General features: G+C 44.6%; 1 protein-coding gene across 1 annotated transcript; it reads right to left on the bottom strand.

Annotated features, from left to right (window-relative positions):
- Positions 1 to 19,640: 19,640 nt before the first annotated feature.
- MC3R (melanocortin 3 receptor) lies at positions 19,641 to 20,675 on the bottom strand. The gene has a single exon (XM_021534048.3). It carries the CDS (start codon positions 20,616 to 20,618, stop codon positions 19,641 to 19,643), a length of 978 nt encoding a protein of 325 aa, XP_021389723.2. The 5' UTR covers positions 20,619 to 20,675.
- Positions 20,676 to 21,070: the final 395 nt, after the last annotated feature.

Raw genomic sequence — 21,070 nt, 5'->3', positions numbered from 1 at the left:
ATTTTATCTGTGTGGCAAATTCATTTGTGGTCTGATGAATTAATTTCTTCCCTATTCAACCCTGCTCTTAAAAAATACACAGGATTGCTTTTATTGCTTTTTCAGAGCACTCTTTGTAAACATCAGACTCTGTACATCTAATTCCATCTCTCCCAAGAACCAGCAAGGGGTGTTGGAAGTGAAATCCTGACCCTGTGGAGGATTCAGCAGAATCTTTAACCTTTACCAGGTGGCTCAGACTCCACTCAGTGGAAATGAGGGCCAAACCTCATCCAAAGCCCAGGTCAGGCAGGGTCCTGCAGCTGCCCCGAGATGTGGGAGTGGATGAATCTGGGATCCAGGCTGCCAAAACAGCACTCGGTGCTCTGCCTTTCCCCTTGCAGAGCATTAATGCAAACATATTCTGTCATCTCCTCTCAAACTTCTCTTTGCCATTGATGGCAATAGCAACATTAAATTTGCATGCACCAATTACTAAGCAGTTATGTTAACCAGATTGTTAGGTTCATTAATACTGCTTGAAAGTAGGGCTAATGATATCCTGCTTCCCATTTGGGGTGATGCTTCTATCTCAGTTGTAATGTGACTAAACTATTATTTTGATTATGCTGATGAGTTAGTTCATTCTCATTTATCTCCTGATTCTTTTCATTCAGAAACCTTTGAAATCTGCACAGATGCTGCAGTCTGAGAAGCCTCCCACTGAAATTCAAGAAAGACAGTTTTGTTCTTCCCAGGACAGAGTTATTGAAAACTGGGAGGGGGAAGACAATGGGACATTCTCCATCCATAAGGATATATTAGGTCATCATATGGATTTTCTGAGTGAGTTTGGGCAAGTTATTACAAATCAGTGCAAATTAGCTCAGCTTTGCATCCAAACAGCCCAATAAATTGATTGAAGCAGCAGATTTGAACTTGCTTGTGCTAACAGTCACCCTGATCAGCTCCTTTTTTTTCCAGGATGCCCTTACTAGGTCTGGAAAAATCCTTTTCCAAGGATCTTTGTTTTCCATTCCATGTGAAAAATCCTTTCCCAAAGATCTTTGTTTTCCACTGCTGTGCCATTTCCCGAGCCTGCTGCTCTGCCAGTCTGTAAAATGCTGTCTCTCCTGAAGGAGGCACCTGCCACATTCACGGGGCCATTTCCTAAATAATGGCAAAGATTGTACAAGTCCTTTGATGATCAACAAGAGCTCTCAGTGGTGAGGCTGACACCACTCCTGCCTGCTCTTATTCTCTCCATGCTGTGTCAGTGGAGCTCCAGGGAATCAGGAGGGAGCAAAGAACGATGCTGAGTGCCAGGAGAGTCTCCAGTCCAACACACACTAAAGAAGTGACACAGCTTTTCCTTTCCTCATCCATTCACAAGGCTCATTAGCTTGCTTTACCATGTAAAAATAAAATAAAATGGAAGCAGAGCAATTAAGGAACAAATTGGGAATTAGAGGATTGTGTCAGAGCACTGGAGCTCATTTGGTCACTTGAGGGCCGTGGATTTACGTGTGTGGGGTTGGTGCCACTCTGCTTTTCCCACCCCTGCAGGTGTCCAAGGAACACCTGGACATGGCACTCCGTGCTCTGGGCTGGGTGACAAGGTGGGATCAGGCACAGTTTGGATTCTTGGAGGTCTTTTTCCATCCTCAGTGATTCTGTGATTCTGTAACAACAACAACATTCTTCAGCTATTGCTGTGTGGGAGCCCAGCACACCCCTCTGGCTGCCCTGGCTGGCTCAGACCCTGGCAGGGGGCTCAGAGACCCTGGCACAAAGTCTAAAACATCTCTGGCTTTGATTTTAGCCTGTTTGAAAAACTGCCAACTCTGTATGAGGAATTACAAACCACAAGGGTTTGAGTAGTGTGATATTTGAATTAACACAAGGTGGTGGAAAAGTAGAATTTTGGGGTTTTTAGAGTGGGGTTCAGGGGGTCAAGATGGAGGGATTTGGGCTGTCCTGACCTTCTTCTTCTTGCCCTCCATGTCTTGCTGTGCTGGTGACACTTTTCTGTTGGTTTAAGGTAGAGACACACTGTCCAACATAAATGACAGATATTGGCACGTTATTGTAAACATAGCACAGGTAATTTTGAGTATAAAATGTAAACACTCCCTGAGAGGGCAGGCAGATTGCCATGGAGGACTTGCTAGGCAAAGCTCAGCAGGTCAGAAAAGGAATGTTCTAGATAAGGAAAAATAAACAACCTTGAGATTGCTGAGCTTTGCCAAGCTCTCTTCTTCCTGGCTGTGACATCCAGAGTGGCCAGAGTGCCACAGAAAGGTGACCACACTGTCCCCCCACACCCTGCCATTTGTGCCATTGACTTCTCCATTCTCAGTGAACCATAAGCACAAAGAACCAAGCCACAATAACTTGTTAATTAAACCAATAAATGGATTAAACACTGCACTTCTTTAGATGAAAAAAAAAAAAAGAAGCTTCAGATTACCAAAGCGTTTTTTGGGTTTTGGATATCTTGAGCCCAGTCCTGCTGCCTGAGTAGCTGTAGCCAGGCATTCTGTGTTTGCAGGCTGTCTCCTCCCACAGGAACACCCGTCCCTGTTCCCTTCCCATTCCCATTCCCATTCCCATTCCCATTCCCATTCCCATTCCCATTCCCATTCCTGTCTTTGTTTCTGCCTCTCTCCAAGCTCGAATGCAAGCTGTGCACTATTCCTGTGTCCCTTGGCAGGCTGGCTACAATGCAGAGTAACTTAATTAAGGATACTCTGGGGGGAAAAGCAGAGTCTGCAGCAGCCAGATGAGAGCACAAAAGAAGCAGAGCATCCTCAGCAGCTAAATGATCAGTTATATTGCAAAAGGAATAACAGATCCAGCTGGAAAAAAGGCACTATGGATAAACTCAGGGATCCCACATTATGCTCAGATTTAGGACCCAGCCCATTATAAAAAAGCAGTACAAGTGTTGTGCCTTTGTTCTGCTTCATCCTGCTAACTGGGCAGTGGCATTTAATGAAACTGTGCTTTTTTTTTCCTCATTAATAATATAAAATATTTAAACAGCGTGTAGCAGTGCTTTGAGAGGCTTTGCTGATAACTTGTGTTGCTCGAAGCAGGACTGGTTGCTCTCAGTGAGAGAAAAAGCTTGGTCTGGTCATGTCATGCAGTCTAGAAGCTGCAGGGCTCCTGCAGGAGAATCTCCAGGTCTCTTTTGAGGACCCAATTTCCCCAGGCTCTACAAAAAGCTCTGCTGCCCTGCCAGCAGGGTCCAGCACCCTGAGTGTGGGGCCAGCCTTGAGGACAGCTCGGCTGGGAGCGCCCAGACATGTGGGCATCTCTTCCCCCTTGGCATGGATTAACTTATTTTCTTTTTGAGACTTTTATCTCTGTGTGTGGCACAGGATGGTGGGTCAGAGATTGAACAAGTCTCCATTTTGTTACTTTACTTCTCTCATAAAACTTCCTGATTACCTGAGGCTTTTAGAGGGAGAAATGGCCTCTAACTTGTTCTTGGGCAGAAAATAAAATGCCCACATGCTCTCCACTCTGCTTGGGGCATCATTAAGGTAGCTATAATTGCACTAATTTTAGTGGAAAGGTGCCTACTTCAGTTCCCTCAATGCAGCAGGAGTTTTGAGATTGTTGTGTTGCTGAAATTATTTTAAAAGTTACGCACTGCAGCTGTTTCAGAAGCTGGCTTAAAAAAACTATAAATTCAAACTCATTTTGATGTTAATTGCACTGAACTAATTGAAAGCTTTTAGCTGTTTTAGTTGTCCATGCACTCCTCACTTCCTTGTCCAGAAGTCCCAAATTACATATAATGAAAAAAATGAAAGCATTAAATGGTTGCTGCAAGTGCTTGGAGTGCAGTGTGCCACAGCATCCACGTCACCAGCACAGGAAACAGAAAATGTTCTTGTCTGGAACATTTCCATTCACAGGATGATTTGTTTTGAGAGGGAGCTTAAAGAAATCTCCACCCCCTGCCATGGCAGGGACACCTCCCACTGTCCCAGGCTGCTCCCAGCCCTGTCCAGCCTGGCCCTGGGCACTGCCAGGGACCCAGGGGACCCTGTGCCAGGGCCTGCCCACCCTCTGAGTAAATAAAGAATTTTTTCCTTGTAATTAATCACAGTCTGCCCTCTGTCAGCTCAAAGCCATTCCCCTGTCACTCCTCGTCCTTGTAAAAGTCCTTCTCCAGCTCTCTTGAAGCCCCTTTAGGTACTGCAAAATAGAATAAGGTTCACCTACAAACCATGGGGAAGGATTAACACTTGACTTCTACATGAAGAATTCTTTTTTCTTTAGATAGCATCAAACAACAACAACAAAAGTTTTCCTAGCACGTATTTGTGATTCTGGAAGGTTTCTGAAAGCTGTAAATTTACAATTAAGGATTGTAGATTCGACAGGAAAAAGCCTGAGCAAGATAACAGAAATTCCTCAGTTTTGGTGGTTAATATTGAAGCACCGTGTCTGCATAGAGAAAAGGGATACAGCACATTGTCACTGCCATTGTCACTGCAATTATCACTGCAATTGTCACTACACAGTGTCACTGACATTGTCACTGCCATTGTCACTGCAATTGTCACTACACAGTGTCACTGACATTGTCACTGACATTGTCACTGCAATTGTCACTACACATTGTCACTGCCATTATCACTGCCATTGTCACTGCAATTGTCACTGCAATTGTCACTACACAGTGTCACTGACATTGTCACTGACATTGTCACTGCCATTGTCACTGCAATTGTCACTACACAGTGTCACTGACATTGTCACTGACATTGTCACTGACATTGTCACTGCAATTGTCACTACACAGTGTCACTGCCATTGTCACTGCCATTGTCCCAGCACACTGTCCCTGCACAGTGTCACTGCAATTGTCACTACACATTGTCACAGCCATTGTCACTGCCATTGTCCCAGCCCATTGTCCCAGCACACTGTCCCTGCATGCTGGGGTGCCTGTCACCGTAGCACACAAGGACAAGGACTCTCTGTTCCCTCTCCAGGAACAGTGGCAAGGCCACCAAGCTGTTCCTGTCTTGAGAGGAGCTGGAGGATTTTCAGGCAGGCAGAGGCACGGATCCAGCCCTGCTTTCCCTGGGGAGGGCTGACTCACGGGCTGCCATCACCCAGCCTGCACAAAGGCCTGGATATACCCCAGAGATATCCAAAATCCACCAGAACTGAGCTCCTGCCCAACTGCTCAGGCTGCAACTCATTTTACCCACGCTTGGCACTGCAAGGAACCACCTGGTTTTCTTGTTTGGGAGGTGAATTTCTTGTGTTGGGCTGCAGGAATGAACGGCTGCAAAGATTTCCCCAGCTTTAATTTTTCCGTGATTATCCAAGCAGTGCTTGGTTTGAAGCTTCCATTTTCACCATAATGAAAAACAATCCACAGGAATTATTTATCTTTGTTCTGTTTCCTGCACGCTGGTCTTAGACTGTGTAACCAACACCAGGTGGACACTGAGAAGTTTTTCTGTGATAAACCAGAAATATTAGCTCGTGATTTAGATATTCAGGGATGATAAAAGCAGCCCCAGCTCCTGCCAGTGAGCAGAACTCTGCTGGAGGGCTGTGCCTGCCTGGCTGTGTCTGCACAACCATGATTAATGTACTGGTGGTGCTTGGCAGCTACCTGAAAACAATTCCCCTTGAAAACAGTGCTGTGTTATGGCCTCCAGTTACCTCCTCCTGCTGAAACTGCTGTGAGGAAGATCTTTGCTATTGATAGTAGAGGTGAGAAGATGAAAAAAAAAAAAAAAAAACCCACAACATAATTTTGTGTCAATAGGTCCTAGGAAAGAATAGAACTGAGTGTCTGTGGTTCTTTGAAGTTTTGGTGTGTCCTGTTTTACTCTGCAGTTACACCCTTATTCCTGCACCACAAAAATACCTTCATAAAACATGAATTTTATGGAGGAGAAGGGAACTGAGTGAGAAGAGAGGGAAGAATTAAGTCTATACATTAAATCAGGAACTGTATTACAGCTCTTCCCAGTCCTGCCATGGAGCTGCTGGTCTTTGGCTTGAGCTGCACCATGGGGGTGGATGGGGAACAGCTGTGTTTTCCAAAGAGGATGGAGCCCATGGGAAAAGCTGCCAGGGTGGAGTTTGCAGAGCCACGGAATCACTGAGGTTGGACCAATAATGGTCAGGGTGCTTTAAGCTCATCGGGTCTACTTGTGAACCCAATGATGCCTCTAAACATCAAAGACAATCAAAGCCCACCTCTAAACATCAAAGACAATCAAAAGCCTTGGGAAGGGGCAGGGAAATATTTGATTCTTCAGTTTCTGAAGAGGCTGGAGAAGCCTCTTGCTTTGGGCCTCCCCACTTGCTCTGCCAACAGGAATTCTGCAGCCCCTCTTGAGGTGAGTTACCTCAAACCTGTATGGAAAACTGGCAGCTGGAGCAAGGCATTGAGGAAAAGAGGTCTCTTAGATAAATTCAGCATAAAATATTTACCATGTGTGGCACAAGCCTGCCTCCTTTAACTATTTAGCACTGTTCTCATAGTTCTTGCAGCAGTAATCACAAAATCCTGTGTTGTTCAATTTGAAACGTGTAATGAAGTTTGCTAGAAAGTGCACGAAGTCTGCTTTTGATTGCAGATGTAGCAGGATCTTTCCAGTCTTCCTTCCTTTTGTTATGTGGAGGAAGAAAAAAGGAATCTGCATTATGGCAAACTTTTAAGTGTCAGCATGGCTGAGGTGAAAATGTGATCAGGTTGGCACAGCCAGAACAAATCAGAGTGAGATTTTGGGATGATCTCTTCCCACTGTTCAGAAACACCACTGCAACCTCACAGCTGGATCTTTTGTCTTTGCAGGAGCCCCCCAGAGAGAGAACAAACATCTATTGTCCAAAAGTCCTCTATTTTCTAACAGGAACAGGAGGATGAGAGGCACGGATCTGGAATTGTGGCAGCGTGTCACAAGCCAGAGCAGCCAGGGGACAACCAATGCACAAATCTGCCTCCTGAGGGAGCACAGGGAAGGTGCCACTGGCACCATCCGAGGCAATAACAGCAGCATGAAAAGCATCACTGATGTGATTATCACTGCTATAAAATCACTGATAAAAAGAATCACTGATATATAAAGTGATGATGCATTGGAAATGTCTTTCCTCTCATTCATTTTCCACGGACACTCCAATGTCCATGGTCAGCAGCTGCTGGGAGTTTAATTTTATTTGGAGAATGCAAATGGAGAATTTGGAGTTGTAAATATTTGCATTTCAGCAGCCACACCACACAGTGACCAATGGGCTGCTTGTATTGCTGTTATTTTTTTATTGTGGCTGCTCCCTGTCCCACTGCTCAGTGGTTTTTCTCCCTGAGCACCCTGAGCCCTCTGACAGATTTTGGGAGCAGTTTTTGGACATTCTCAACAATTTTTGTTACTGAAGTGGGCCAGTGTAACAAGTCAGAGCTTGCAGCATTTTTCAGCCTAGAAAACCCCTGCCAGTCTCTCACAGTGTGGCATCAAGAGAGCTTTAATTATCATGTGCTTGACAGTAAGAGGTAATTGATTTGTAATTTGTCTTGGGTTTGTGGTTTGGTTTGGGTTTGCCTTTTAATAAGGAATTGCTCTAATTGCCATTTAATGTGCACTGTTCCTTCCAATACTTATATTTTTCCACTTGAGTGACTCTTCCCATCGTGGTGTCTGTTTAAAAGGAAGTTTTTTGTCAAAGCAAGATTTGTGATGGGCCATAATCTTCCTCCCTCGAAAGAAAGCAATTATTCAGCCAAAATATGTACACTCTGGTATTATGTCGATGTGTCACTTCCTGCTGGGTATTAAACTGCATTATTTCTGGAGTCTGAACTTGGAATATGATTAATAACAGCTTCTGATACAACAGATAGCAAACGAAGGCCGAGTAATAGTAATTTTTCATTTGAATCACAGCCAAATTGGCTGTTTTGCAGTACTGGTCTGTGGCAATTATTTGTTGTTCTGCTTCTTAATGCTGATTTCCTTGCAGAATTGATCAGCATGAGTCTCAGGGAAACACTGGCACATTGCTTGAGAACATGAACACTGGTGGCCAGGTGGAGAAGGCAGACCTGCTGCGTGGAGCTGCTTGAATCCAGGCCCTCCTGCAGGACAGGGCTTTTGTGGCGTGCCTGGTCCTGGTTCTGGTGCTGGTCCTGGTCATGGTCCTGGTTCTGGGTCTGGTTGTGGTCCTGGTCCTGGTTCTGGTTCTGGTTCTGGGTCTGGTTCTGGGTCTGGTTCTGGCTGGCCTTTGCAGTCTTGATTCTGGTTCTGGTTCTGGTGCTGGTGCTGGTCCTGGTTCTGGGTGTGGTTGTGGTCCTGGTCCTGGTTGTGGTCCTGGTCAGGGTCCTGGTTCTGATTCTGGTCCTGGTCCTGTTGCAGTCTTGATTCTGGTTCTGGTCCTGGTCCTGGTTCTGGTTCTGGTTCTGGTCCTGGTCCTGGTTCTGGTTCTGGTCCTGGTCCTGGTTCTGGTTCTGGTCCTGGTCCTGGTTTCAGTTCTGGTTCTGGTTGTGGTCCTGGTCCTGGTTCTGGTTCTAGTCCTGGTTTCAGTCCTGGTTCTGGTTCTGGTCCTGGTTGTTTTCCTGGTCTGGGTCCTGGTCCTGGTCCTGATTCTAGTTGTGGTTCTTCTCCTGGTTCTTTTCCTGTTCTTGGTTCTGTTCCTGCTCCTGCTCCTTCTCCTGCTCCTGGGGTGGCAGAGCAGTGCCCACACTGTCCTCCTGCCCACACTGTCCTCCAGCCACAAACAGCCTCACTGTGGTGATTTTTGGCCAAGATGTGCAAACCCTGTGCTGGAGTGAGGTCTCCAAGCCCCAGCATCTTCTGGCCACCAAAATGTGCTTTGTTTCATTTGAGCTGCAGGTTTGGGGCTCTGCTGGGGAGCTGTGCTGAGCTCCTCAAAGGGATTCTCACTTATTTGTTACTCCAGAAGAGGATCTGGCTGGGAAATTTTGGGAGTGCTGCCCTGCTGAGATAGATTTGGAGTCCAGCTTTGGATGGATTTTCATGAGGTGTGCTCAGCACTTCACAGTTGGTGGTGCTTGTGGTCAAGATCCTGCTCTCTTCCAGAACTCAATGTTCGCATTCTCTGAATAAACTTAATAAAATCACAGAATTCTTTGGGTTGGGAGGAATTTAAAGCTCCTCTCATTCCATTCCATGGCCAGGGACACCTCCCACTGTCCCAGGCTGCTCCAGCCTGGCCTGGGCACTGCCAGGGATCCAGGGGCAGCCCAGCTGCTCTGGGCACCTGTGCCAGGGGCTGCCCACCCTCACAGGGAACAATTCCTCCTCAATATCCAACCCAAACCTCCTCTCTGGCAGTTTGAAGCCATTCCCTGTGTCCTGTCCCTGCATCCCTTGGAAATCCTCTCTCCCCATCTTCCCTGCAGCTCCTTCAGGCTCTGGGAGGCCACACTGAGCTCACCCAAAGCTTTTCTTCCCCAGGCTGAAAAATTCCAATTCTTTTAGCCTTATCCCAGTTTTCTTAGCTTGAATTTTGGCCCCAGTATGTCTTTAAATACACAGAGAGAAATTAAAAGGGAGAAAATAAATTTTTTAAAAAGTCGCCTTCATTTTAGAATTTCTCCATCCAGGTTCTCCAGCTGTGTTTAGTAGTTCCACAAAATAAGATAAAAATCATAAGGTTGGATTAAGTTCATAGAATGTCTAGAAGAGAACCATTTGTTCATCTTTCTAAGTAAATTATAAATTGCTTTGTGCCAGTCTATCTTCAAATGACTCTTGTAAATGCGTGGATCTCGTTTGTTTTCCACATTTTAATTGAAACTAGCTGGGTGCAAGAAAGCAGAACCGAAGGTTCTTAAATTCTCATTAAAACAAAATGTGCAAAACCAACTTTCATATGTGCAAGGAACAAATGTGATTGCAAAGCCAAGATAACTTCTATGAATTGTCAGCCACTGATTCCAAGTGTGGCTTCAAAAGGAAAATGAAACATGGCTTGAATATACACAGGTATAAATGCATAGATATATATATATAAATATAAATGTGTGTAAATGCATCTATAACTCATGGTGACTGGAAGGTTCTTAACAAGCTGCTATTTTTTTACTGTGAGCTACCAATTGCAGGATGTGAAAATGCCCATTTTGGCTACTTAGACCCCATAAATACCCAGCCAAAGTGGGTGTGATTACTCAGCTTCCAGCACACTGGACAAGGCTCTGTTGGATTCACAAAGGAAACAAAATGATGTTTGAAATCTATTCATTACAGCATTAACGTGAGTGTGCCAAGCAATTTTTTTTTTTTTTCTGGGAACAATTGCAACTTTTCAATCAGAAAAAGCCTTTTTCCAGAATTTTCTCCCTTACAGAAATTACTTCTTGCTTTTAACACATGCTCACTGATTATGCAGATGGCTTAATGACCTTGTATTCATTGCTGCTTCAATGTGGGAGCTGTATTCTTAGTTAATTCCAGCTTTCCTTTTATTTAGAATATCAGATTGCTCCAAGTTCTTTGATGTGGTGGTTTTGATCATGGAGGGCTCTTGCTCACCATTTACAGAGCTGTCTCAATGTGCTTATCTCTTCAGAAAAAGTAATATTAAACCTTGTGTTGTCCTGATTTTTGAAAGTGTTTTCTTTTATAGTTATTTTGAAAGTTTTAAAGTTCTCATAAAACTTCTTTAGTCTTCTGATAACGTTTACATATTTGAGAGTCAGAGTTCCCACACAATTTTGTGTATAAATAAAATAGTTTATGTATTTCTCTGTGAGGAGGGAGAAATGATTGATGGATCTTTGGACCAGTGTGGTTGGAGAGGTGATAATTCCATCCTCCAATCCACGGTCACCTTTAGAATTCTATAAATACCAGATGTTTGAAAAAAACTGAGTTTTTTTCTCTTTTGAACTCACCAAGATTCTGTGTACTCATTTTGTATTCAATAACAACCTTGTGTTGCATGTCCTGCTCATTCCAGCTCCCAACAAAGCAAGCAAGGAGTCAGTCCAGCAGTGATTTAATTTTCCAAATAGCAATATTTGTGCATATGTCTCAGAAGTTATTTGCCTTTTCTACTCAGCAGTTAGACAACAAATTGGTAGTAATTATCACATTAAAAGGAAAGCATTACTTCAGGGCAGCTGAATAATTTTTCATTAAGGAGAACTTCCAAAGGGACAGCATTTAAGAAAACAAAGCACAAAGCTGTCACATAGCTCCAGCTCTCCCAGGGAATCCTGTTCCCTGAGCTGTCTGTTGAAAATTCTGTTCCCTGGGCTAAATATCCTCCCTGCCAACTTTTCTAGTTTCATTATTTGACTTTGATAAAGGCGTGGGGTCCCCTGCATATTCTCTGATCTCTCCCCTCCCAGGATGAGAGCTCCTGAGCAGCAGGTTTTGGTGGCTAAATAAGAAATCCTGTTCCTTTAGCAGGGGGCACCAGCAGGGAGGGATGCAAGAGAAGCTTCTGTCCATGGTACCATTAAATCCCATTTTGGTCAGCAAAGCATCAACCAGAGGAAAGCAAAGCCCTTTCTGCAGTTTTCCCAAAGAAAAGCAAACCTGAGGTGCCCAGTGGGAAATCCAACACCTCTTCACATATTGCTTTGCACATGATAATTGAGCTGGGCTTGAATATTTCTCCTGCCTTCAGCCTGCCAGTAATTTATCAGCTCGTAGATTCTGGTAAGGAGCTGCACGTAGGTCAAAAGATGATATTTAAAATCCACCCTGCCTGAGAGATAATGAGTTCCATTTTGAAGGAGAACATTGATTTTCACTGTGCTCGTGCTATCACACAGAATTGAGACATCTGTTAGAATATTTTTTTTTGTATTTGAAAAAAAAAAATTTGTTATTGAAATTTGTAATTTGGTCTTGCGTGCTTTAAATGTCTGTATTTTATGTTTTAAAGGATTCTTGGCTTATTTGTCATTTAACCCTTACAAGTACAATATGTTTTTAGCTAGTACAAATTAACAATACTAAATTAGAAAGGTCAATGCCACAGGGCAAAATTTCCTGGAATCTTTTGGAGGTTTTCCTTTTGGGAATGAGAAGTGGTTGGGACTAATTCCCACCAAACCAGCTGGAGGCTAGAGAAAATAATATAAAATCTTCTTGCTAAGGGAACAGGGTGGAGGCAAAGGTTCCCTTGCCCCATTTCTGTGTTTGCCTCTGGAAATAGCTGAGCTGAGCTGCTGTAGCTTTTTCTGTCAGCCAGCAAAGGAGGTATTTTAATACAAGAGAAAAACCCTTTACAAGGAGAACTCACAGTGATATGTCAGCTTCTGGTGAAGCTGCTAAATAAACAACCAGAGACGGCAGAAATCAAACCCAGACCAAGTTAGAGTAATATGATATGAGGAAAGAAAGCAATGAATTGAAACTTGGAGAACATCACATTTTTTCTGCTTGCTGAATTGGTTTTTAAGAAGAATATTTCGTCACTTATGTGCACCCTGTTTGATTCCATGTATGCCTGATTTTAATTTCAATAGATTTTGTACCTGTTTATTACCCACTCATAGAAATTATGAAAAAGAAAGAACACTCCTTTATCTCTTGATAAAAATGTACTGTTGTATGATAATTTGCTTCTTTACAATGTCATTCCCATTTTCCAGCATTTAAAACTTAGTATTTAGTAGTTATTACCTTTGTAACAGAATTTATGAATTGTCTGGTTCCTATTTTAAAGAGACTTGTGTTCTGAACAAAAGAATATATGGATTTTGGGCAATAACAATAGGACTTACCAAATGCCATCTCAGATCATCCCCAGTAAGGCTGAATTCCACGAATCAGTGATGGAAACAATGCTTGCACTGTTATTACACCCACAAGTCCATTTGTACACGTTCTCAGTTGGAAATAATTTCAGTTTCAGCTCCTCTTGCTTAGTTAAAAGCAAAACCCCTGTGTTTTTTGATCTAAATGCAAATAGCAGAAGAGAACGATTTCTCATTAGTAAAAGCTTTTTACCACTAAAAGATGCAACTGTCCCTTTGTCTACAAATACACACAATTCCTGATTTAACATTCTCTGTGCACATTTTTCTGCTGCTTCTCACTTTAATCGAAGGGAGCTTCTTTGATTTCATGAAGAATCCCCTGTGGGGTCATATTGGCTGATTGAATTTACCTGAGTTGATTTGAAATGCTTACTTCTGGCCTCTCCAAAGTGGATTTACCAAGAAGAAGTTGCTCAGAGCTCATCCTGGGCGCACATCTGCTTTTTTTTTGGGAACAGGAATGACATCCCAGCAGCTGGAGCCACACAGTTTTAGGTTTACTTATGGCATGGCAGGTTTGTGTCACGTGTACACATGGATTATTGTGTGTTTTTTTTTCCCAACATTAAACAGGGAAGCACTGTCAAATAATACCTAGGTGTGAAAAATGCATATTTTATGATTGGCTTTTCGCAAATGCTACAATGAATATTATATGTGCAGTGTTAGAAAGTTGTGCTGTATTAATTATCTTATATATTGTGTTAAATGTAGTTTTAGGTTCCAACATAATGTTAAAATAGAGATTGTGTATATGGGGGAAGTTTTTTTTTAGGAATGAGATACTCACTTTAAAGAACAACTAAATCTTCCAAAGGAGAGGAATTTATGGGTTCTTTCCAGAAGAAGCTGATTTCTTCAGGCCTTGCTCAGACTCAAAGACCCCAGGGGATTAAAGGAAAAAGTTGACACACAACAGACAGAGTTTCTTGTTTTAAATAGAATGTGTGCATAACCATGAAGGATAAATGAATATGCAACAAGTTTATTGTTTTAAGGGTGATTCCTTTGTTCACAAGTCATGCTTTCCATGACTTAGTGTCTGAGAGCATCCAGACTCTGTAATTCTTTGCTTTTTATTCTCTTGTAATTGTCCTAACTCTGAACTTTATTACTCTAATTGTATTATTATTTTTATAACCATTTTATTATTATTAAACTTTTAAAATTTTAAAAACCAAGTGATGGGCGTTTTTCACATAGGGAATGGGGGGAATTATTTATCTGTTGAGTTTCATTTGAGTGCCAACAGAGGGGTGCAGAGGAGAAGGGTGAGAGCAGAGAGAATGCCCAGAGCTCTAGGCTGGCAAGGGGGCACAGAGTGGCACCCAGAGACCCAAAGCAGCCTCTTCCAGCCCTGTTTTGTTGGTGTCCCTGTAAGCTTAAACAAACCTGAGAGGAAAATTGATTTTAGGCACTTGTAGCTGATTCTGCTTAAAAAAAAAGATCCGTTTTACCCTGCTGTGGTGTTCACTGATGGGCATTCTGTCCCTTTTTGCTGTTCCCTTCCCCTGGAGCTGAATGTTCAGGTCAGAGCATAATGCAGGGGTTTGTGTTCTCCCTTTAAATAGCTCCTGCTTCCCTGAGACACACAGCTGTCCTTCAGAGGAAATGGATGGTGTCTTACATGAACACCCAAGACAATGCAGCTCCCTTGTGATGACAGCAGTGAAGCGTTTGGTTTAAGTGTTGTGCACCAAGCTGGCTGTGCAAACACATTCATCACTTGCTTAAATTTGCTGCATGCCTCATATTTGCTCCTGCCTCCTTTCTGTTTTGTTTTGCCAAAAGTTTTGGATTCCCCAAGCCCACCTCAGTTGCTTTCATGAAGAGAAATTTGGAAATGAAAGATGACATTTATTTACTGTCCCTGTACCGTTTCAAAACCTGAAATTATGAGTCCTTGGTTTAGATTTAGACCTTTCCAAGTACATGCTGTACAGTTTTAAGATTACTAAAGGCAAATTTCTTTATAAGTAGCACATAATTGACTGTAAGTAGAGGCAGCAAAAGGCTGCCAGTGCAAGGTGTGGTGTTTTGCCCAAGTGAAGAATAAGCTCAGACTCACTTTGAGAGACAAGAGTTTTGTGAAGAGGCACTTTGGTCCTGAAGGCTGAAGACAGGAGTAACATGCAGGCTTTGTGAGATCAGACAGGAATGAGGATGGAGCCTGTCCTAATTAGCTGCAGACTCTTGATTTCACACTTGTGTCCTGATTGGCACCAAAGATATTTTCACCCTTAAGCCTGGCCCTCTCCCACACCTCAAACATCACCATGTGCACCCAGAGCTGTTTTACACCCCTGGTCAGACTCTGTCCCCACCCACCCTTCTCTTGCCTCTGTTTTTTTACCTGATCTTTCCTTAGAAATGTTCACCTGGAGTGAGGAAAAGCTGAATTGCTCTGCCAGAATGAGTTTGTTGTGTGTTAACATCCCTGGCCATGGGATCATGGAATGGTTTGGGTTGGGAGGGACCTCAAATCCCACCCAGTGCCACCCCTGCCATGGCAGGGACACCTCCCCCTGTCCCAGGTGCTCCCAGCCCTGGCCTTGGGCACTGCCAGGGATCCAGGAGCAGCCCCAGCTGCCCTGGGAATTCCATCCCAGCCCCTGCCCACCCTCCCAGGGAACAATTCCTTCCCAATGTCCCATCTGACCCCCTCTGTTTCAGTCTGAAGACTTGAATCATCCCCTCGGAGTGGATTTTGCACTTGGATGTGGGGCCAGGAGCTGTGGAAGTGCTGCTGCGCCCTGCTGGGTCTCAGTGCCCAGCTCCCCTGGTGTCCCTCCTGCTGTCCCAGGGTCTGGAGCTGAGCCTGGGCTGCAAACAGCAAAGGGGTTTCCAGTGGCTCTTGTGACACCCCATTTGTGGGTTCCTCCCAGATCACCTCAGTGGTTTAGGTGAAGCCACCAAACAGCAAACCCTGGTCCCCACCTAGCCCTCAACAAATAGAAACTTCTTATTTCAGTGGCAATGTAATGTTTGTACCAATGGCCTGAATAATGACCTTGTCTGACTGCAGGGTTCTGTGCCTGACTTGGTTATTTGCTCATTAATACAAATCCTGTCAATTATAAAATATTTAGACACTCATTGATGAGGAAATTGCCTGCACAGTGCTGAATTTAATGTGCAAGAAACACATCCGTCTGTAATTTGCAGAGTATGCTGTGTTGAGTTGACTTACCAGGATAACTCATGCTCCTGTCAATTCAAATATTTGTCTTAAATATATGAGGATTTCCTAACATGTCTTTGAGCAAATGGTAATCCTACAGTGTTTGTGGTAATTCACAGTGTCTGTGGATGTCTTGATTTTCCTGCAGAAAAACTGACTCAATAATCCATAATAATGACACCTTTAGATGCCAAAGATATCATTTAGCTTGCCATTTCTTAGGCCATCTGGGGAAAACTGCCCATACCTTCTCCAGCCCAGCACTCTCCTCAAGGAACAAGCATTTCTTATTATGAGCAGATTATAAATTGATTTCCAAGTGACAATTCTGCAAGTGGTGGCATTTCACTGCAGTCCTGCTCAGGGGCAGAGTCCCAGCTGGAAATGTTGCTCTGGTTGCCAGCAGGGCCCTGCCCTGCCCTGCCCTGCCCTGTTGGGTGGGTTTGGCTGCTGTGTGCCCAGCCCAGGGTGCAGGGCTGGGGTGGGATGGGGTGGGCACTGCCCGTGGGTTTGTGTCTCTTGGATGGCTCCTGCTGCACTTCTGTCCCTGGGGTGGCTGAGCACCACTGCCAGGGCTGCCCTCTCACCAGAATGTTTGCATTTGTCCCACTGGCTGCAGTGCAGCCCTTTTCTTCCTTTTCCTTTTCCTTTTCCTTTTCCTTTTCCTTTTCCTTTTCCTTTTCCTTTTCCTTTTCCTTTTCCTTTTCCTTTTCCTTTTCCTTTTCCTTTTCCTTTTCCTTTTCCTTTTCCTTTTCCTTTTCCTTTTCCTTTTCCTTTTCCTTTTCCTTTCTTTCCCTTTCCCTTTCCCTTTCCCTTTCCCTTTCCCTTTCCCTTTCCCTTTCCCTTTCCCTTTCCCTTTCCCTTTCCCTTTCCCTTTCCCTTTCCCTTTCCCTTTCCCTTTCCCTTTCCCTTTCCCCTTTCCCTTTCCCTTTCCCCTGGCTCTGTAGCTGTCAGCATTCCCTCTCTAGCTGCTGTTCCTGGGGTCAGTCCCATGGACATTCCCTCTTTCCCTTCCCTCAAGGGAGGAGCAGCCTTGTTGTGACCCTGGATCCGTGCCCCAGATCCAATTCAGAATTCCAAAATCAGGGCTCAGAGCCGAGGGTGTGGACCTGGGGCTGGACAAACCCACCCCACCTCCTGGATAACCAGCTGCCAGAAGGGCTGAGGGATCTCTGGGGGATTGTATGGATTCTCTTTCTGTTGTATTTGCACATGGCACTGAAAATTTGGGTTTTCCCCCTCCTTTTTGTGGAGCTCTGTGGGCAGAGTGAACAATTCCAGACCAGGAGCAGCCTGGGACAGTGGGAGGTGGAGCTGGCTGACAAAAGTCCCTTCCAACCCAAACCATTCCATGATTCTCTGAATTAAGAGGCTTTTGCCCAGTGTTAGACTCTATTTTCAGTTCTGTGAGCCCCCAGACTGGTTTGATGTGATGTGGTGCTCTGACAGAAGCAAACACGATTCTCAGTGATCTCTCCAGATTTTATTCAGCAGACTATGTTTTGCTAAAAGGCAAAGCATTGTATGAATCAGTCCTGCTAAAATTGCTTTGAAAAGAGAAAGGAGTAGGACAGCAGAGAATTAAGTAGGACACCAGGTGCAACAAATACACAACAACCTGAGGCAGAATATGGTGGCAAACCATGCTCCAGAGTGTGGGGATACAGAACACTGGGAAAAAGCAGAGATTTTTTACAACAGGTAGGCACAGTCTTTGCACACCACGGAAGTTCTGTGGCTCCCCATGCTGGTTTCATCTCCGTGTGCTGCAAGGTGGGACAGGCTGGGCTGGCAGAGCCCAGCTTGGTGCTGCTGAGCTGGGCTTTGTGGCACTCACACAAAGCTGAAAGCATCTGGCTTGGCCAGTCACTGGGATTTTCTTTGGTCTCTTCTTGAAAAGGGGAGAATTTTAATTTGTGCCTGTTCTGCTCCAGTGAGGTTTTGATTTTTTTTTTTTTTTTTTTTTTTTAATTTAGAACCCTTCATTCTAAAATGAAGGGTTATAGGATTAGGTAAGTGTTGGAACAGAGGAAGTGTTGGAAAGGGGGAAGTCTGGAGGATGTGATTATGAGAGGAAGTGAGAACTCAATTAGGGAATTTAGGGTGTGATCAGAGGAGAAATAGGGAAATAAGAGAAATAAGGAAAGTGAGGTTGGTTTGTGGTGGGCCAGAGTGTGGCTGGAGTATGGGGACAGGTGGTTCCTGGCCCCAGGAGGATTTTCCAGCCTGTAAGATTGGGAAATGGGGCTGTTCCCTGGGGGATGCTGAGGATCAACCACGGGCCAGGAGGTGCAGGGTGTGAAATGTGACTCCCCACAGGCAGCAGGGCTGGGTCTGGAGCCACTGGCACTGAAACAGCAGCACCAGCGTGGGGCAGAACTGGGGACACAGGAGCTGGGGAAGCTCTGGGGCATGAACAGATTCTCACCTGGCAGAGGGGAGACCCAGAAAAAAAAAATAAATAATAAAAACCCAGTAACTGCATCCAAAATAAGAAGGTGGGGGAATAAAAGAGAGAGTAGTTATATTATAATATCCTTAACCCAGCAACTGCACCCAAAATAAGAAGGTGGGGAAATAAAAGAGAGAGTTTTCATAACAATAACTGTCTGAGGGCCACCTGCAGGGTTTGTTCCTGCAGAAAGCAGAGGCAAAGACTGAACTGCTGCAGCTGCAGGTGCTTGCTTTGCATGCCACTGGCACCCAGGGGGTTGGGAGAGGATGGCAGAGCTGAAGGAAGGACATTTATTATTGTCCTGCCCCAAGAGATTTATTTCTCAATGGATAAATTCCTATCTGCCACACACATCTGATTTCTTCCAGCTGCTGAACTTAGAGGTGGATATTTCTAAGGACTCCCTGCAGCTTTTACACAAAGCTGCATTCAAAGTATTTTGCATTTTAGCTCTTTTCTGATGTTCAGATCCATGGATCTCATTAGTGAGGATTTATCAAAAGGAGGCTTCTGTGATTTTTTACAAACATAGCAATTACTACATTGATCAGGGCATTCCAGCTTTAAAAAAATAATTAAAAATTCAAGGGTATAATACTCTTATATCACAATAAATAATGCAAAAGCCTTCACATGAGTCTATTCTATCAGGCAGCTGTTGCAGCCACACTGTCACTGACACTGTGGTGATAACTGATTTCAGAGCAAGAGAAATGTTTGCTTTCATCCTTTGAAAATTTTCCTTGGGCTGCTTTATGGCAAGCAGCAAAACTGTCAATCTATTCTTTCATTAAAAGGTGGGTGTAGAACAATGCTGTTACCTGTTGGTGTTTGGAAAAACAGCTTTCCACAGAGGTTACTAATGAAATCTTTTGGAAAACACTGACTTGTTGGCAGTGGCATGGAGATAAAGCAACAGGCACAAACGAATGCTAGAGGGAATTTTATCTCAGTCTCTGGAAGGTGGCATTCCCTTTCAGGATTTATTTTCCCCAGCAAGGTTTTGAAGCTGTTTTGTAAGCCACTCTGGATTTCCTTCCATTATAACTATTTAAAAAACTTCAAATAATTCAGTTGAAACTGGTTTTCACTCTAAAAAGTAGGAAACAAGGCATCATGTAGGAGGCTTTTGTCTGTCCTGCACCCTTCCTTCAGGCACTGCATTTAAATGTATCTCAATGTATACATAAATATATTTATATTTATACACATATGGCGTGTTTTTTCCACCCAAAACCAGGTGCTTACAGCATGCACTGTCCCACACTCATGCCATAGCAGCAACACACGATTTCTTTGAAAGTCTTCCTCATCTCCAGGCTCCTGAAGGCGTAGATGAGCGGGTCAATGACCGAGTTGCACATGATCAGCACCAGGTAGGCGTTGAAGTGCGCGGTGTAGCAGATGCAGTGGGGGTTCATGGGGCAGGAGATGATGAGGATGAGGTGGAGGAAGAAAGGCGCCCAGCAGACGATGAAGACCCCCAGGAGGATGGTGATGGTGACGGCGCCCTTCATGCAGGTGCGCTGGGGGGGCGCGCCCTCGACGGGCAGCGCCGCGATGCGCTTGACGTGCAGGCGGGCGAAGAGGAACATGTGCACGTACAGCGAGGCCATCAGCAGCAGCATGGTGAAGAACATGGTGATGAGACACACAATGACAGTTTTGCTCTCCGAGTAGGCGATGAAAATGATGCCGCAGATGATGCAAGCCACCCAAATGAGCACAATGAGGGTCAGGGCTTTCTTCACCGTCATGATGCTGTGGTAACGGAGGGCATAGAAAATAGTGATGTACCTGTCGATGGCTATGACCAAGAGGTTGCAAATGGAGGCTACCAGAGAAATACAGATCATTGAGTCAAAAACATTGTCCATGTGCTGGATGAAGTGGTCGTCGATGATCAGGTAGCCGTTGCTGAGGATCGCGATCATGACGGTCTCCAGGGCGTTCGACATGCTCACCAACATATCTGCCACAGCCAGGCTGCAGAGGAAGAAATACATGGGAGAGTGCAGGTTCCCATTCTTCAGCACTGCCAGGATGACAAGGATGTTCTCCAGCAGGCTGATGATCCCCAAAGTCAGGAAGACCTCGGCTTTGATGAAGACCTGCTCGCAGAATCCGTCGCCGCTGCGGTTGGTCGGGACGGAGTCGTTGAAGTCTTCGGTGGCGTTAAGCAGCAGGGGCTGCAAGGAGAATGCAAAGCGTGTGGTGTTCATTGTCAGCAAAGCAGCTGAGCTCACCAGTGACTGTGGACCTAAGACAGCACAGGTTAAAAAGAGAAAAAAAAAAAAAAAAACAAGAAAAGGGAAAACAAGTCCTTCCAAGCTGCTGCTGTGCATATGGGGTGCAGTCAAGCAGGACTTTTAGTCACTTTTACAAGTGCAAGCATCAAACAATCTGCATCTATAGTGAATTTTATGTCAGGCTGCTCTTTCCTTCAGAAGAAAGTGAGCTCCAAAGCCTGCAGGCAGCAAGCAGCTTTCTCTGCAGGGAAGAATCGGCAGCAGGACATTGCTGGGCTCAGCTCTCCTGGCGATTAAAAGCCGGGAATTTCCCCGTCTGCCGGGGCAGCTGGGCTGCCAGCATGCTGCAGCTCCGCCGAGCATCTGTTGCTATTTCAGCGGGAAGAAAGGAGACGAGGACTAAGGGATTTATAGATGCAAGAAAG

The sequence above is a fragment of the Lonchura striata genome, chromosome 17, assembly GCF_046129695.1.
Source record: "Lonchura striata isolate bLonStr1 chromosome 17, bLonStr1.mat, whole genome shotgun sequence".
Taxonomy (NCBI): Eukaryota; Metazoa; Chordata; class Aves; order Passeriformes; family Estrildidae; genus Lonchura; species Lonchura striata.
The sequence above is the reverse complement of the archived record's forward strand: the minus strand, read 5'-3'. Positions and strand labels throughout refer to the sequence as shown.